The following is a 16,194-nucleotide window of genomic DNA, read 5'->3' on the forward strand; positions in this document are numbered from 1 at the left end:
AATGCGTATTACTTTCGTGGTTGTATAAAGATGGCAATGGAATGAATTGTTTATTTCACATATACGTAGTTTCTTTCATATGTAATACATATATATATATATTTTTAAACGCGTTTTGCTACCCTCACACTACTACTCTATTTTGCTCTTTCTATTTTTTTCTTTCTTTCTTTTTTCTTCGATACATTGAGTAGTCTCTTACGAATTTAGCAGCGAAAGCTATTGAGAAGATCTTTCGATAACTCTTGTAAATAAATAAGTAATACAATATCGACGTGTATTAAAGCCAACATGTGGTTTTTATGGGTGTTTTTCTTTTTTCTCTCTTTTTTTTTTTTTATTCTGAAGCCATTTGAATTTGGCTCTTTGCAATAGGTGCTTGTTTCACCATCTAAAAGAAGAGGCGAAGAAAAATATAATTCTCCAATTCCATCTTTACCTTTACCCCTTAATTCTTTTGACGAGTTACATATTTATATGTATGTATATATTTAATTTCTTCTCTTGGTTATTACCTCCTCGCTCACCAACCATTTCTTTTTCTTTAGGAAAAAAAAAAAAAAAAAGGAAAACCTTTTTGAAACAGAATCACACTCACATACCTATACCCTCCCCCTTATACCACTGCCCCTTGGAATTAAGAATCGAAAGCTCGTCAGTTGTGCACAATTTCATATTCCATATAAAGCTGTCTGAAACGCCACCAATTGATCACGGCTAAATCATACGCACGTACACACACCATCAACAAACACGGGTTGAAAATCTCGATTGCATATTCACTCCACTGCAAGGCTGCGGTACTGACATCAGCATCAATTTCTCGATTCCCAGTAGTAAGATTTCTATCTAATCAAACCAATACCAATAATACCAATAATACCAATAATACCAAGATGCCATATTATGCTGTGGCTAATGGCCGCTCAAAAGGTGTTTACACTAATTGGAATCAATGTAAAGATCAAGTGAATGGATATAGTGGAGCTCAATACAAAAAGTTTGATACTTTAAATGAGGCTAGACTGTTTGCTTCCGGAGGACGATCGGGGGGAGGATTAGGAGGAGGAAAATCAAGTGGTACAAGTGGAGGGTTTGGTGGTACCATCGGTGCAGGCGGTCGTTGGTATGAATCTGATAAGGTTGAGAAGCCATCATCTGCACGGGTACCTTATGTGACAAATGCCAATCCAGTCCGTGACTCGATGACTTCTAAACTGTACACGAAGTCGGTGTCTCAAACAACTACGTCTAAAACCCCAGTAATTTTAGGCTCTTCGTTGAGCTTTTCACCTAATTACAACCTGGCTCATACATCAAGCTCTACACCTAAAGTCACCAAAATTTATACCGACGGAGCTTCTCGTGGCAACGGCAAATCGCGTACTGCTGCTTCTGGATACGGCGTATACTATGGCAGAAATGACCCCCGAAATGCAGCTGTTCCTCTAAGTTCGGTAGATGATATTCACACTGTTGCACCCACAAACCAGCGTGCAGAGTTGCATGCGATCCATCACGCGTTAAAGAACATTAAAAATGAATTAGCCACCGCGCCTACAGGGAAACAATATTCCATTCATTCTGATTCTAAGTATGCTATGCAATGTGTTGATGAATGGTCGAATAAGTGGCTGAAAAACGGATGGACAAATACTGCAGGGAAACCAGTGGCCAATGCTGATATTATCAAAGAAGCGGTTCAATTGAAAAATGAAATCAATGAAATCCATCAACAAAGAGGACACCAACCATTGCAATTTGTCCATGTTAAGGGCCATGCTGGAGACGAGGGAAATGAAGCGGCTGACAGATTGGCAAACATTGGTGCAGACCAGATGGTGTCGAAGATCAATAAATAACTAAGACAAATGTTATTAAGAGGAAGAAAATGGCATATATATATATATATATATATATATATGTATGTATGTATACATAAAAAGAAAAAAAAAAAAAGAGAGAGAGAGAGGTTAATATATTCGTTGGTCAGATACTAAATTTACTTGTATTATGAAATGAGTCTGTTTCTCATAGGTAAAAACTTGGTGAAGATGATATATCATCACCATGTGGTATAATTCAAGCGGATTCACATATTAATCGTTTCCAGCATTTACCTTTTTCCAATACAATTGTCTTGCCACTAAATGTTGTACTTCTCCCGTGTGAAGGGGATTGTGCGAAATATACAGACCATTCAATCTAGGGAGGAACTCGATGAATTTTGCGAACTGGTTACACACATTTTTGTTCAATGTAGAACCACTCGTTAATTTTGCGCTCAGTCGACAAACAAAAGTATACCCAAAAATTTACCACATGGTTGTAGATTGTGTTGAGCCAACATGCATCCAAACATACAATTTATCCACTCTGGTCGTCCGCTATCTGATACAGCCACACACTATTGGCAGCACCCATTTGGTTTTTTTGATATGACGCGTTTGGTAGCGCATACAATTGCACACGCACTGCTGAGCTACCAGAAGGGACTTCCTCGCCCTTCTGTTCCCCTCACTTCCTCGCGGGTTTTGCAACCAAAATGTATATGGCATAACACAAGTTACTTGTTAATCCCCAACCACAAGGCGTGACTGGAGGGCTACCTGGTGAAGTATAAATATCCACAAACAAAACCCTTGTGACCTCAAACCTTCTTTTACCCTTTTCTTCTTCTTCTTTTCCTTCTTCTTTTCCTTCTTCTTTTCTTTCTTCTTTTCCTTCTTTTACCAGAATTAAACATACAACCAAGCCTTACTCGATAACCTTAACCAGATTTTATCATCAATAATCGAGGAAGACTACAATTTAAAAATTAACAATGCCCTTTTTTAATAAATGTTTTCAAAATGTCTTTGCAAAGGATTCCGAACCCGCCAAACCCAAGGTTCGGTTTTTACTTCCAGGGGAGTCATCAGGCTCACCAATCTTAGAACCCAGCTCAGTCTATAGGGACTTCAGGTATCTAAGAAAAGCTGGAACTGAAACTTATGGCGAGATTTTTCAGAATAAGCTGGATTACACAGAGCCATCAACCGGAATACCATTAATTAGAAGGCGCGCTTTAGAAGCTGAGAATGCAAAGCAACCACCAAAGAACAGCCCTCCGCATTTCTCTCCACCAAAGTCGATCTTTGTACGCATTGCGGAGGATCCACGTGTTTTTCCCGATGATTTTATGGATATGCTGGATGGCACAGAAGTATCAGTTGCGTCAGAATCAGTTGTTTTGCAAAATGCAGAGTCAAGTTTGATCTATAATAAACTTAGAGGTCCAGTAAATTTTGGAATTGATTTTTCCTCCGAGAGTCGCCAGACAAGGAGGGAGGATATAATTACGGAATCTGACACAGTAACAATCCTGAGGAGTGCTTCCCAAGTAGAGGAGGCATCCAATAACAGCTTCACCTCGCCCTATGACAGTCCAAGCCAACTTCAATTTCATGTTGCTAATGAAACCACAGATGGAAACGCGGATGTACCATGTACATCTGCCTTATCAGAATTTGAGTCTAGCTCGGTGTATGATGATGAAATCATTCCGAGAGAGGCTCCATATCATGTTGCTATTGAAACCACAGATGGAAACGCGGATGTACCATGTACATCTGCCTTATCAGAATTTGAGTCTAGCTCGGTGTATGATGATGAAATCATTCCGAGAGAGGCTCCATATCATGTTGCTATTGAAACCACAGATGGAAACGCGGATGTACCATGTACATCTGCCTTATCAGAATTTGAGTCTAGCTCGGTGTATGATGATGAAATCATTCCGAGAGAGGCTCCATATCATGTTGCTATTGAAACCACAGATGGAAACACGGATGTACCGTATACATCTTTTATACCAGAATTAGAGTCTAGCTCGCCCTATGACGTTCCAAGCGCATTTCCATTTCATGTTGCTATTGAAACCATAGATGGAAACGCGGATATACCGTATACATCTGTCTTACTGGTATCAGCCCCCTTGTCAGATGCTGTGAGCTCAGTTGAAAGAACCAATTGGAATGACCAAAACTCAGAGGACTGCGATTTTGTTTCTGTGGATATTAGGATTCCAGAGGAAAACGATTCCTGTATGAATCAATTAAAGGAGCCTAAAAAGAGTAGGATACCACTGTTCAAATTGTTTGCACGGCTCAAGAAGAGCAGAAAGACTCTGTTTAAACCGTTTTCATGGTTCAAGAAGAGCAAAACGACTCTGTTCAAACCGTTTGCATGGCTAAAGAAACGGGCAGAAAAGAAGGAGTTAATAGAAAAAGTTGTTTTGGCTGAAAGTGATGATCAACAACAACAACTGCTGCTAAAAGAACAACAACAACAACAACAACAACAACAACAACTGCTGCTAAAAGAACAACAACAACAACAACAACAACAACAACAACAACAACAACAACAACAACAACAACAACAACAACAACAACAACAACAACAACAACAACAACAACAACAACAACTGCTGCTAAAAGAACTACAACAACAACAACAACAACAACAGCTACAACAACTACTACAACAACAACAACTACAACAACAACAACAACTATTACAACAACAACAACTATTACAACAACAACAACAACAACAACTATTACAACAACAACTACTATTACAACAACAACAACTATTACAACAACAACAACTATTACAACAACAACAACTATTACAACAACAACAACTATTACAACAACAACTACAACAACAACAACAACAACTACTATTACAACAACAACAACTACAACAACTACAACAACAACTACAACAACAACAACAACAACTACAACAACAACAACAACAACTACAACAACAACAACAACCGTCGCTACCTCAACCATTTGAACTAGTGTGATATCGATATCACAAAAGAAACACAAAACACGAAAAACACAACACAAACTAAAAATAAAAACAATATTAACCAGAAAAACATCAATTTCTTCCACTTTGACAAGTTTAAGACTCCCGTCGATTCATACTGCGGTGAATTGTGCCAATAGATCTGAGCTGCAGTTAACTTTGCAGACATCCATTACATGAATAGCACTAAACTGGGAACTAAGAGCCATTCTGAGGGCGACTTCATTACACTTTATAAGAGGGTCCCCATACTGCAGGTCACAGAAGAAGCCTTCAATAAGGTGATCTCGTCCCGCCCAGAGTTGCTTGATATGGTCCTTAGAAATTCCCTTCTCTGTCTAAAGCTACCACCGATACTGTCACTGATGCTATTTCTGATGTTACCTCTGTTGCTGCTTCACGGATGACTATATCACAAACCCAACCATGATCCCAAAGCAGGGGAGCCCACTGACCTCTGCTACCGTTTCCCATAGCCTACCACAACATTGCACTAGTGTAGCTGCTGACTCACACATTTATTCTGAACTTGGCAGATCCTGCGACAAAATGGCGCCTTTGTCGTATGATCTTGTACGGGGGACGAAAAATGTCGAGGACGCATATGCACTAGGGGTATCAACAAGGCACAGCGGGATCATATAATCACAGGTTGAGTTGTATAAGTCACCGTGCAAGTTGTTTCAGATGGTGCAGAAGAAAAGCTTGTGGAATCTGCTTCCGGGGTCTGTTAATGTTGCATCAAAATCATTGTTTGCTCGTGTTGGAATAGCACCACTAATATTTATCATATTTATCATATTTATTATATCCAACATATTTATTATAGTGTGTGCTATCCGACGTCGACCAAACTCAAACTATGCCATTTAAACTTGTCAAAAATGTTTCTGGTGTTATTCCTGGTTGTGTCACTGGTTGTGTCACTGGTTGTGTTACTGGTTGAGTCACTGGTTGAGTTACTGGTTGTGTCACTGGTTGTGTCACTGGTTGAGTTACTAGTTGAGTTACTAGTTGTGTCACTGGTTGTGTCACTGGTTGTGTTACTGGTTGAGTTACTAGTTGAGTTACTGGTTGTGTCACTGGTTGAGTTACTGGTTGTGTCACTGGTTGTGTCACTGGTTGTGTCACTGGTTGAGTTACTGGTTGTGTCACTGGTTGAGTTACTAGTTGAGTTACTGGTTGTGTCACTGGTTGAGTTACTGGTTGAGTTACTGGTTGAGTCACTGGTTGTGTCACTGGTTGAGTTACTGGTTGAGTCACTGGTTGTGTTGCTGGTTGTGTTGCTGATGGTGTTGCTGATGGTGTTGCTGATGGTGTTGCTGATGGTGTTGCTGATGGTGTTGCTGTTCCTGCTATTAATCTTTGCACTTTTTTTTTAATATTAACACACCTTTCTGTTTTTGTATGCACTCTGCTATTTGTAATTGAACCATTTTTCTATTTCGCACTCAGCCTACAAATTATTTCTCAAATTGAACGTTCTGTATATTTCGCGCAATCGCTGTCATTGTAAACTGTAGTATCTCGGGTTGGAGTATGTGTATGTGTGCGCGCACGTGAGCTGCTGTGAACGAGTCAACCTTAGATACACGTAGGATACACGTAGGATACACGTAAGACACATGTAGGAGACAGGTAGGATACAGGTAAGGTACAGGTTAGATACACATAAGATGGACGCGCGGGTGCGTGTATACTTTACAAAAAACTTTACATAAAACTTTACAAAAACCACTACAGTGGGCAGCAGCATTGATAGGAGCACGATTCCCCCTATGTTCTAGAACTGATATAGGATCCAACGTAGGGTTCAACCTGGAACCCGGCCTATATGATGTAAATGTATGGGGCGGGGAGAAGGGGAGGGAGTAGCTGAGCCCACAGTTTTCCTCAAACTTCAGTAGAAAAATGTTTCCCTGTAAATTCGCACCAGACTTGCTGGAATAATCAACACGCAAAAACAATTCTCGACTCATTGCCGTCAAACTTGCAATGAGTCGAGAATTGTTTGTGGAGATAGAATGCATTGCAGGATGTATAAGGTTGTAGATTGTGTTAAGCCAACATGCATCCAAACATACAATTTATCCACTCTGGTCGTCCGCTATCTGATACAGCCACACACTATTGGCAGCACCCATTTGGTTTTTTTGATATGACGCGTTTGGTAGCGCATACAATTGCACACGCACTGCTGAGCTACCAGAAGGGACTTCCTCGCCCTTCTGTTCCCCTCACTTCCTCGCGGGTTTTGCAACCAAAATGTATATGGCATAACACAAGTTACTTGTTAATCCCCAACCACAAGGCGTGACTGGAGGGCTACCTGGTGAAGTATAAATATCCACAAACAAAACCCTTGTGACCTCAAACCTTCTTTTACCCTTTTCTTCTTCTTCTTTTCCTTCTTCTTTTCCTTCTTCTTTTCTTTCTTCTTTTCCTTCTTTTACCAGAATTAAACATACAACCAAGCCTTACTCGATAACCTTAACCAGATTTTATCATCAATAATCGAGGAAGACTACAATTTAAAAATTAACAATGCCCTTTTTTAATAAATGTTTTCAAAATGTCTTTGCAAAGGATTCCGAACCCGCCAAACCCAAGGTTCGGTTTTTACTTCCAGGGGAGTCATCAGGCTCACCAATCTTAGAACCCAGCTCAGTCTATAGGGACTTCAGGTATCTAAGAAAAGCTGGAACTGAAACTTATGGCGAGATTTTTCAGAATAAGCTGGATTACACAGAGCCATCAACCGGAATACCATTAATTAGAAGGCGCGCTTTAGAAGCTGAGAATGCAAAGCAACCACCAAAGAACAGCCCTCCGCATTTCTCTCCACCAAAGTCGATCTTTGTACGCATTGCGGAGGATCCACGTGTTTTTCCCGATGATTTTATGGATATGCTGGATGGCACAGAAGTATCAGTTGCGTCAGAATCAGTTGTTTTGCAAAATGCAGAGTCAAGTTTGATCTATAATAAACTTAGAGGTCCAGTAAATTTTGGAATTGATTTTTCCTCCGAGAGTCGCCAGACAAGGAGGGAGGATATAATTACGGAATCTGACACAGTAACAATCCTGAGGAGTGCTTCCCAAGTAGAGGAGGCATCCAATAACAGCTTCACCTCGCCCTATGACAGTCCAAGCCAACTTCAATTTCATGTTGCTAATGAAACCACAGATGGAAACGCGGATGTACCATGTACATCTGCCTTATCAGAATTTGAGTCTAGCTCGGTGTATGATGATGAAATCATTCCGAGAGAGGCTCCATATCATATTGCTATTAAAACCACAGATGGAAACGCGGATGTACCATGTACATCTGCCTTATCAGAATTTGAGTCTAGCTCGGTGTATGATGATGAAATCATTCCGAGAGAGGCTCCATATCATGTTGCTATTAAAACCACAGATGGAAACGCGGATGTACCATGTACATCTGCCTTATCAGAATTTGAGTCTAGCTCGGTGTATGATGATGAAATCATTCCGAGAGAGGCTCCATATCATGTTGCTATTGAAACCACAGATGGAAACGCGGATGTACCATGTACATCTGCCTTATCAGAATTTGAGTCTAGCTCGGTGTATGATGATGAAATCATTCCGAGAGAGGCTCCATATCATGTTGCTATTGAAACCACAGATGGAAACACGGATGTACCGTATACATCTTTTATACCAGAATTAGAGTCTAGCTCGCCCTATGACTTTCCAAGCGCATTTCCATTTCATGTTGCTATTGAAACCATAGATGGAAACGCGGATATACCGTATACATCTGTCTTACTGGTATCAGCCCCCTTGTCAGATGCTGTGAGCTCAGTTGAAAGAACCAATTGGAATGACCAAAACTCAGAGGACTGCGATTTTGTTTCTGTGGATATTAGGATTCCAGAGGAAAACGATTCCTGTATGAATCAATTAAAGGAGCCTAAAAAGAGTAGGATACCACTGTTCAAATTGTTTGCACGGCTCAAGAAGAGCAGAAAGACTCTGTTTAAACCGTTTTCATGGTTCAAGAAGAGCAAAACGACTCTGTTCAAACCGTTTGCATGGCTAAAGAAACGGGCAGAAAAGAAGGAGTTAATAGAAAAAGTTGTTTTGGCTGAAAGTGATGATCAACAACAACAACTGCTGCTAAAAGAACAACAACAACAACAACAACAACAACAACAACTGCTGCTAAAAGAACAACAACAACAACAACAACAACAACAACAACAACAACAACAACAACAACAACAACAACAACAACAACTGCTGCTAAAAGAACTACAACAACAACAACAACAACAACAGCTACAACAACTACTACAACAACAACAACTACAACAACAACAACAACTATTACAACAACAACAACTATTACAACAACAACAACAACAACAACTATTACAACAACAACTACTATTACAACAACAACAACTATTACAACAACAACAACTATTACAACAACAACAACTATTACAACAACAACAACTATTACAACAACAACTACAACAACAACAACAACAACTACTATTACAACAACAACAACTACAACAACTACAACAACAACTACAACAACAACAACAACAACTACAACAACAACAACAACAACTACAACAACAACAACAACCGTCGCTACCTCAACCATTTGAACTAGTGTGATATCGATATCACAAAAGAAACACAAAACACGAAAAACACAACACAAACTAAAAATAAAAACAATATTAACCAGAAAAACATCAATTTCTTCCACTTTGACAAGTTTAAGACTCCCGTCGATTCATACTGCGGTGAATTGTGCCAATAGATCTGAGCTGCAGTTAACTTTGCAGACATCCATTACATGAATAGCACTAAACTGGGAACTAAGAGCCATTCTGAGGGCGACTTCATTACACTTTATAAGAGGGTCCCCATACTGCAGGTCACAGAAGAAGCCTTCAATAAGGTGATCTCGTCCCGCCCAGAGTTGCTTGATATGGTCCTTAGAAATTCCCTTCTCTGTCTAAAGCTACCACCGATACTGTCACTGATGCTATTTCTGATGTTACCTCTGTTGCTGCTTCACGGATGACTATATCACAAACCCAACCATGATCCCAAAGCAGGGGAGCCCACTGACCTCTGCTACCGTTTCCCATAGCCTACCACAACATTGCACTAGTGTAGCTGCTGACTCACACATTTATTCTGAACTTGGCAGATCCTGCGACAAAATGGCGCCTTTGTCGTATGATCTTGTACGGGGGACGAAAAATGTCGAGGACGCATATGCACTAGGGGTATCAACAAGGCACAGCGGGATCATATAATCACAGGTTGAGTTGTATAAGTCACCGTGCAAGTTGTTTCAGATGGTGCAGAAGAAAAGCTTGTGGAATCTGCTTCCGGGGTCTGTTAATGTTGCATCAAAATCATTGTTTGCTCGTGTTGGAATAGCACCACTAATATTTATCATATTTATCATATTTATTATATCCAACATATTTATTATAGTGTGTGCTATCCGACGTCGACCAAACTCAAACTATGCCATTTAAACTTGTCAAAAATGTTTCTGGTGTTATTCCTGGTTGTGTCACTGGTTGTGTCACTGGTTGTGTTACTGGTTGAGTCACTGGTTGAGTTACTGGTTGTGTCACTGGTTGTGTCACTGGTTGAGTTACTAGTTGAGTTACTAGTTGAGTTACTAGTTGTGTCACTGGTTGTGTCACTGGTTGTGTCACTGGTTGTGTCACTGGTTGAGTTACTGGTTGTGTCACTGGTTGAGTTACTAGTTGAGTTACTGGTTGTGTCACTGGTTGAGTTACTGGTTGAGTTACTGGTTGAGTCACTGGTTGTGTCACTGGTTGAGTTACTGGTTGAGTCACTGGTTGTGTTGCTGGTTGTGTTGCTGATGGTGTTGCTGATGGTGTTGCTGATGGTGTTGCTGATGGTGTTGCTGATGGTGTTGCTGTTCCTGCTATTAATCTTTGCACTTTTTTTTTAATATTAACACACCTTTCTGTTTTTGTATGCACTCTGCTATTTGTAATTGAACCATTTTTCTATTTCGCACTCAGCCTACAAATTATTTCTCAAATTGAACGTTCTGTATATTTCGCGCAATCGCTGTCATTGTAAACTGTAGTATCTCGGGTTGGAGTATGTGTATGTGTGCGCGCACGTGAGCTGCTGTGAACGAGTCAACCTTAGATACACGTAGGATACACGTAGGATACACGTAAGAAACACGTAGGACACAGGTAGGATACACGTAAGACACATGTAGGAGACAGGTAGGATACAGGTAAGGTACAGGTTAGATACACATAAGATGGACGCGCGGGTGCGTGTATACTTTACAAAAAACTTTACATAAAACTTTACAAAAACCACTACAGTGGGCAGCAGCATTGATAGGAGCACGATTCCCCCTATGTTCTAGAACTGATATAGGATCCAACGTAGGGTTCAACCTGGAACCCGGCCTATATGATGTAAATGTATGGGGCGGGGAGAAGGGGAGGGAGTAGCTGAGCCCACAGTTTTCCTCAAACTTCAGTAGAAAAATGTTTCCCTGTAAATTCGCACCAGACTTGCTGGAATAATCAACACGCAAAAACAATTCTCGACTCATTGCCGTCAAACTTGCAATGAGTCGAGAATTGTTTGTGGAGATAGAATGCATTGCAGGATGTATAAGGTTGTAGATTGTGTTAAGCCAACATGCATCCAAACATACAATTTATCCACTCTGGTCGTCCGCTATCTGATACAGCCACACACTATTGGCAGCACCCATTTGGTTTTTTTGATATGACGCGTTTGGTAGCGCATACAATTGCACACGCACTGCTGAGCTACCAGAAGGGACTTCCTCGCCCTTCTGTTCCCCTCACTTCCTCGCGGGTTTTGCAACCAAAATGTATATGGCATAACACAAGTTACTTGTTAATCCCCAACCACAAGGCGTGACTGGAGGGCTACCTGGTGAAGTATAAATATCCACAAACAAAACCCTTGTGACCTCAAACCTTCTTTTACCCTTTTCTTCTTCTTCTTTTCCTTCTTCTTTTCCTTCTTCTTTTCTTTCTTCTTTTCCTTCTTTTACCAGAATTAAACATACAACCAAGCCTTACTCGATAACCTTAACCAGATTTTATCATCAATAATCGAGGAAGACTACAATTTAAAAATTAACAATGCCCTTTTTTAATAAATGTTTTCAAAATGTCTTTGCAAAGGATTCCGAACCCGCCAAACCCAAGGTTCGGTTTTTACTTCCAGGGGAGTCATCAGGCTCACCAATCTTAGAACCCAGCTCAGTCTATAGGGACTTCAGGTATCTAAGAAAAGCTGGAACTGAAACTTATGGCGAGATTTTTCAGAATAAGCTGGATTACACAGAGCCATCAACCGGAATACCATTAATTAGAAGGCGCGCTTTAGAAGCTGAGAATGCAAAGCAACCACCAAAGAACAGCCCTCCGCATTTCTCTCCACCAAAGTCGATCTTTGTACGCATTGCGGAGGATCCACGTGTTTTTCCCGATGATTTTATGGATATGCTGGATGGCACAGAAGTATCAGTTGCGTCAGAATCAGTTGTTTTGCAAAATGCAGAGTCAAGTTTGATCTATAATAAACTTAGAGGTCCAGTAAATTTTGGAATTGATTTTTCCTCCGAGAGTCGCCAGACAAGGAGGGAGGATATAATTACGGAATCTGACACAGTAACAATCCTGAGGAGTGCTTCCCAAGTAGAGGAGGCATCCAATAACAGCTTCACCTCGCCCTATGACAGTCCAAGCCAACTTCAATTTCATGTTGCTAATGAAACCACAGATGGAAACGCGGATGTACCATGTACATCTGCCTTATCAGAATTTGAGTCTAGCTCGGTGTATGATGATGAAATCATTCCGAGAGAGGCTCCATATCATGTTGCTATTGAAACCACAGATGGAAACGCGGATGTACCATGTACATCTGCCTTATCAGAATTTGAGTCTAGCTCGGTGTATGATGATGAAATCATTCCGAGAGAGGCTCCATATCATGTTGCTATTAAAACCACAGATGGAAACGCGGATGTACCATGTACATCTGCCTTATCAGAATTTGAGTCTAGCTCGGTGTATGATGATGAAATCATTCCGAGAGAGGCTCCATATCATGTTGCTATTGAAACCACAGATGGAAACGCGGATGTACCATGTACATCTGCCTTATCAGAATTTGAGTCTAGCTCGGTGTATGATGATGAAATCATTCCGAGAGAGGCTCCATATCATGTTGCTATTGAAACCACAGATGGAAACACGGATGTACCGTATACATCTTTTATACCAGAATTAGAGTCTAGCTCGCCCTATGACTTTCCAAGCGCATTTCCATTTCATGTTGCTATTGAAACCATAGATGGAAACGCGGATATACCGTATACATCTGTCTTACTGGTATCAGCCCCCTTGTCAGATGCTGTGAGCTCAGTTGAAAGAACCAATTGGAATGACCAAAACTCAGAGGACTGCGATTTTGTTTCTGTGGATATTAGGATTCCAGAGGAAAACGATTCCTGTATGAATCAATTAAAGGAGCCTAAAAAGAGTAGGATACCACTGTTCAAATTGTTTGCACGGCTCAAGAAGAGCAGAAAGACTCTGTTTAAACCGTTTTCATGGTTCAAGAAGAGCAAAACGACTCTGTTCAAACCGTTTGCATGGCTAAAGAAACGGGCAGAAAAGAAGGAGTTAATAGAAAAAGTTGTTTTGGCTGAAAGTGATGATCAACAACAACAACTGCTGCTAAAAGAACAACAACAACAACAACAACAACAACAACAACTGCTGCTAAAAGAACAACAACAACAACAACAACAACAACAACAACAACAACAACAACAACAACAACAACAACAACAACAACTGCTGCTAAAAGAACTACAACAACAACAACAACAACAACAGCTACAACAACTACTACAACAACAACAACTACAACAACAACAACAACTATTACAACAACAACAACTATTACAACAACAACAACAACAACAACTATTACAACAACAACTACTATTACAACAACAACAACTATTACAACAACAACAACTATTACAACAACAACAACTATTACAACAACAACAACTATTACAACAACAACTACAACAACAACAACAACAACTACTATTACAACAACAACAACTACAACAACAACAACAACAACTACAACAACAACAACAACAACTACAACAACAACAACAACAACTACAACAACAACAACAACCGTCGCTACCTCAACCATTTGAACTAGTGTGATATCGATATCACAAAAGAAACACAAAACACGAAAAACACAACACAAACTAAAAATAAAAACAATATTAACCAGAAAAACATCAATTTCTTCCACTTTGACAAGTTTAAGACTCCCGTCGATTCATACTGCGGTGAATTGTGCCAATAGATCTGAGCTGCAGTTAACTTTGCAGACATCCATTACATGAATAGCACTAAACTGGGAACTAAGAGCCATTCTGAGGGCGACTTCATTACACTTTATAAGAGGGTCCCCATACTGCAGGTCACAGAAGAAGCCTTCAATAAGGTGATCTCGTCCCGCCCAGAGTTGCTTGATATGGTCCTTAGAAATTCCCTTCTCTGTCTAAAGCTACCACCGATACTGTCACTGATGCTATTTCTGATGTTACCTCTGTTGCTGCTTCACGGATGACTATATCACAAACCCAACCATGATCCCAAAGCAGGGGAGCCCACTGACCTCTGCTACCGTTTCCCATAGCCTACCACAACATTGCACTAGTGTAGCTGCTGACTCACACATTTATTCTGAACTTGGCAGATCCTGCGACAAAATGGCGCCTTTGTCGTATGATCTTGTACGGGGGACGAAAAATGTCGAGGACGCATATGCACTAGGGGTATCAACAAGGCACAGCGGGATCATATAATCACAGGTTGAGTTGTATAAGTCACCGTGCAAGTTGTTTCAGATGGTGCAGAAGAAAAGCTTGTGGAATCTGCTTCCGGGGTCTGTTAATGTTGCATCAAAATCATTGTTTGCTCGTGTTGGAATAGCACCACTAATATTTATCATATTTATCATATTTATTATATCCAACATATTTATTATAGTGTGTGCTATCCGACGTCGACCAAACTCAAACTATGCCATTTAAACTTGTCAAAAATGTTTCTGGTGTTATTCCTGGTTGTGTCACTGGTTGTGTCACTGGTTGTGTTACTGGTTGAGTTACTAGTTGTGTCACTGGTTGTGTCACTGGTTGTGTTACTGGTTGAGTTACTAGTTGAGTTACTGGTTGTGTCACTGGTTGAGTTACTGGTTGTGTCACTGGTTGTGTCACTGGTTGTGTCACTGGTTGAGTTACTGGTTGTGTCACTGGTTGAGTTACTAGTTGAGTTACTGGTTGTGTCACTGGTTGAGTTACTGGTTGAGTTACTGGTTGAGTCACTGGTTGTGTCACTGGTTGAGTTACTGGTTGAGTCACTGGTTGTGTTGCTGGTTGTGTTGCTGATGGTGTTGCTGATGGTGTTGCTGATGGTGTTGCTGATGGTGTTGCTGATGGTGTTGCTGTTCCTGCTATTAATCTTTGCACTTTTTTTTTAATATTAACACACCTTTCTGTTTTTGTATGCACTCTGCTATTTGTAATTGAACCATTTTTCTATTTCGCACTCAGCCTACAAATTATTTCTCAAATTGAACGTTCTGTATATTTCGCGCAATCGCTGTCATTGTAAACTGTAGTATCTCGGGTTGGAGTATGTGTATGTGTGCGCGCACGTGAGCTGCTGTGAACGAGTCAACCTTAGATACACGTAGGATACACGTAGGATACACGTAAGAAACACGTAGGACACAGGTAGGATACACGTAAGACACATGTAGGAGACAGGTAGGATACAGGTAAGGTACAGGTTAGATACACATAAGATGGACGCGCGGGTGCGTGTATACTTTACAAAAAACTTTACATAAAACTTTACAAAAACCACTACAGTGGGCAGCAGCATTGATAGGAGCACGATTCCCCCTATGTTCTAGAACTGATATAGGATCCAACGTAGGGTTCAACCTGGAACCCGGCCTATATGATGTAAATGTATGGGGCGGGGAGAAGGGGAGGGAGTAGCTGAGCCCACAGTTTTCCTCAAACTTCAGTAGAAAAATGTTTCCCTGTAAATTCGCACCAGACTTGCTGGAATAATCAACACGCAAAAACAATTCTCGACTCATTGCCGTCAAACTTGCAATGAGTCGAGAATTGTTTGTGGAGATAGAATGCATTGCAGGATG

General features: G+C 40.5%; 4 protein-coding genes across 4 annotated transcripts; all 4 read left to right on the top strand. All coding sequences in view use genetic code 12, as the record gives it.

The window, feature by feature from the left end:
• Nucleotides 1-896: 896 nt before the first annotated feature.
• PVL30_005679 (uncharacterized protein) lies at nt 897-1,862 on the top strand (the record flags this gene model as incomplete). The annotated part of the gene is made up of 1 exon (XM_001524081.2): nt 897-1,862. One exon carries the CDS (start codon nt 897-899, stop codon nt 1,860-1,862), a length of 966 nt encoding a protein of 321 aa, XP_001524131.2.
• Nucleotides 1,863-2,824: 962 nt separating this feature from the next.
• Nucleotides 2,825-5,009, top strand: PVL30_005680 (uncharacterized protein; the record flags this gene model as incomplete). Its single annotated transcript, XM_061119726.1, has 2 exons — nt 2,825-4,045; nt 4,935-5,009. The coding sequence occupies 2 exons, from the start codon at nt 2,825-2,827 to the stop codon at nt 5,007-5,009; spliced, it is 1,296 nt and encodes a 431-aa protein (XP_060975709.1).
• Nucleotides 5,010-7,413: 2,404 nt separating this feature from the next.
• On the top strand, nt 7,414-9,679 carry PVL30_005681 (uncharacterized protein; the record flags this gene model as incomplete). Its single annotated transcript, XM_061119727.1, has 2 exons — nt 7,414-8,751; nt 9,605-9,679. 2 exons carry the CDS (start codon nt 7,414-7,416, stop codon nt 9,677-9,679), a joined length of 1,413 nt encoding a protein of 470 aa, XP_060975710.1.
• A 2,377-nt stretch (nt 9,680-12,056) lies between these two features.
• On the top strand, nt 12,057-14,322 carry PVL30_005682 (uncharacterized protein; the record flags this gene model as incomplete). The annotated part of the gene is made up of 2 exons (XM_061119728.1): nt 12,057-13,394; nt 14,248-14,322. The coding sequence occupies 2 exons, from the start codon at nt 12,057-12,059 to the stop codon at nt 14,320-14,322; spliced, it is 1,413 nt and encodes a 470-aa protein (XP_060975711.1).
• Nucleotides 14,323-16,194: the final 1,872 nt, after the last annotated feature.

Source organism: Lodderomyces elongisporus, chromosome 8 (genome assembly GCF_030384665.1).
Source record: "Lodderomyces elongisporus chromosome 8, complete sequence".
NCBI lineage: Eukaryota > Fungi > Ascomycota > Pichiomycetes > Serinales > Debaryomycetaceae > Lodderomyces > Lodderomyces elongisporus.